Source organism: Somniosus microcephalus, chromosome 4 (genome assembly GCF_052327205.1).
Source record: "Somniosus microcephalus isolate GS21.2 chromosome 4, FLI_Smic_1.0, whole genome shotgun sequence".
NCBI classification, from domain to species: Eukaryota; Metazoa; Chordata; class Chondrichthyes; order Squaliformes; family Somniosidae; genus Somniosus; species Somniosus microcephalus.
In genome coordinates, this window is record NC_140990.1 from 57,442,211 (window position 1) to 57,444,939 (window position 2,729).

A 2,729-nucleotide genomic window follows, 5' to 3' on the forward strand; every position below is an offset into this window, starting at 1 on the left:
AATTGTGAACAACAGTGGTCCCAGCACTGATCCTTGTGGAACTCCACTACCCACCTTCTGCTACTCTGAATAGCTACCTTTACCCCTACTCTCTGCTTTCTATCTTGCAGCCAGCTAACTATCCATTCTGCTACTTGTCCCCTGACTCCACATGCTCTGACCTTATTCACTAGTCTATTATGTGGCACCTTATCGAAGGCTTTTTGAAAATCTAGATAAATTACATCTGCTGCATTACCCTTGTCTACTCTCTCTGTTACCTCTTCAAAACATTCAATGAGGTTGGTCAAGCAAGACCTTCCCTTTTGAATTCCATGCTGACTAATCATTATAATATTTTTGGTTTCGAGATGTTCTATTTTCTCCTTTAGTAGGGATTCCATTATTTTTCCTGCCACCGATGTTAAGCTGACTGGTCTATAGCTCCCTGGACATGTTCTATCTCTCTTTTTAAATAGAGGTATAATTTTAGCTATCCACCAGTCCTCTGGCACTACACATTTTTCTAATGAATTATTAAATAATAGGACCTCTGCTATCTCTTTCATAGTTTCTTTTAAAATGTGCGGATGTAATCTGTCTAGACCAGGGGTGTTATCCTCTTTGAGTTTGATTAGTTTATTTAATATTTCTCCACTTTTCATTTTAAATGCAGTTATATCATTTCTAATCTTATCGCTGATGTCATGTCCACCTGATCTGTCTCCCTGGTAAATACTGAAGCAAAGTAATTTTTAAATATTTCTCCCATTTTGCTATTGCTGCCTGTGATTTTATCCTGTCCATCCCTTAGTAGCCATATTCCCATTCCAGACTTTTAAAAAAATTTATGTACCTGCAGAATATGTTACTATTTTGCTTTATGTTCCTTGATAATTTAATTTCATAGTCCCTCTTTGCCTTCCTAATTGTTTTTTAAAATCTCTTTGTATTCTTGTCATGTTCTCCCCTGCTGTCCATGTACTTGGTGTATGCCTCTTTCCTTACCCGTAATTGTCCACTTATGTCTTTATTCATCTATGGTGTCTCATGAGAGTTAAGTTTGTTTTTAGCGGAATATATTTTTCCTGGACTCTGTTGAACACCATTTTAAATGTTTCCCATTGCTCGTCTACATCATTGTTTGCTCATATTGTCGTCAATTTTATTTTCCCAAGTTCTATTCTCAGCTCTTCAAAAATCAGCTTTTCTCCAATCTATTACCTTGGTCTTCGTCATACTTATGTCCTTCTCAATTATTATCTTAAAGCTTATTATATTATGGTCACTATTGCCTAGATGTTCCCCTACTTTTACTTCTGTTATCTGGTCTGGTTCATTCTCCATTACTAGATCCAGTAGAGAATCCTCCCTTGTCGGGCTTGTTACATACTGGGTTAGAAAGGAGTACTGAACACATTGTAGGAACTCCATTCCTTTATCTCTTTACCTACAAAGTATTACATGGTATTTACAGCACAGAAACAGGCCATTCAGCCCAACAGGTGTTTATGCTCCACACAAGCCTCCTCCCATCAGCAGAAACAAACCCTAACTGTTAGAATGAACATGGTTCAGTCCTGGTTGTGATTAACAGCAGCAATAACAGCAGAATCCAACCCGTGTGAACTCGCCGGTGTTTCAGCAGGTTGGATGAAGTAGTGAATCCCTTCCCACAGTCCCCTCTCACAGCCAGAACATTTGAAAAGTCTTTTATTAGTGTAAAAAGACTTGCATTTATATGGCGCCTTTCATGACCACCGGACATCTCAAAGCGCTTTATCGTCAATGAAGTACTTTTGGAGTGTAGTCACTGTTGTAAACATGCTGTTGTTTACTGAGGTGGGTGATCAAGTGAATCTCTTTGCACACATGGGCAGATTAACAGCAGCAATAATGGCCTCTGCTAAAAGTGCACACGCTGGTGTCTCAGCAGATGTGATAAATGAGTGAATCCCTTTCCACAGATGGAACAGGTGAATGGTGTCTCTGCAATGTGAACGCCTTGGTGTGTCAGCAGCCTGGATGAAACAGTGAATCCCTTCCCACACACGGAGCAGGTGAACGGCCTCTCCCCAGTGTGAACTCGCTGGTGTGTCAGAAGATGGGATGAAGAAGTGAATCCCTTCCCACACACGGAGCGGGTGAACGGCCCTCTCCCCGGTGTGAATTCGCTGGTGTGTCAGAACACGGGATGAAGAAGTGAATCCCTTCCCACACATGGAACAAGTGAAAGGCCTCTCCCCGGTGTGAACTCGCTGGTGTGTCTGAAGATGGGATGAACAACTGAATCCCTTCCCACACACGGAGCAAGAAAATGGCCTCTCCCCAGTGTGAACTTGCTGGTGTGTCAGCAGGATAGATGACTGAGTGAATCCCTTCCCACACACGGAGCAGGTAAATGGCCTCTCCCCGGTGTGACTGCGCCTATGAGTTTCCAGCTTGGATGGGTAATTGAATCCCTTCCCACAGTCCCCACATTTCCACAGTTTCTCCATGGTGCGGGTGTTCTTGTGTCTCTCCAGGTTGGATGATCAGTTGAAGCCTCGTCCACACACAGAACACGTGTTCGGTTTCTCCCCGCTGTGAATGGTGCAATGTTTTTTCAGGCTGTGTAACTGGTTAAAGCTCTTTCCACAGTCAGTGCCCTGGAACACTCTCACTCGGGTGTGTGTGTCTCGGTGCTTTTCCAGTCACACTGATGTTTGAAATCTTTTCCCACAGACAGACCAGACAAACATTTCTCCTTC

The 2,729-nt window shown here is 42.7% G+C and overlaps 1 protein-coding gene across 1 annotated transcript; it reads right to left on the reverse strand.

The window, feature by feature from the left end:
* Positions 1 to 1,413: 1,413 nt before the first annotated feature.
* Positions 1,414 to 2,487, reverse strand: LOC147118973 (uncharacterized). The gene has a single exon (XM_085984727.1). It carries the CDS (start codon positions 2,475 to 2,477, stop codon positions 1,830 to 1,832), a length of 648 nt encoding a protein of 215 aa, XP_085840853.1. The 5' UTR covers positions 2,478 to 2,487; the 3' UTR covers positions 1,414 to 1,829.
* Between the last annotated feature and the right edge of the window lie 242 nt (positions 2,488 to 2,729).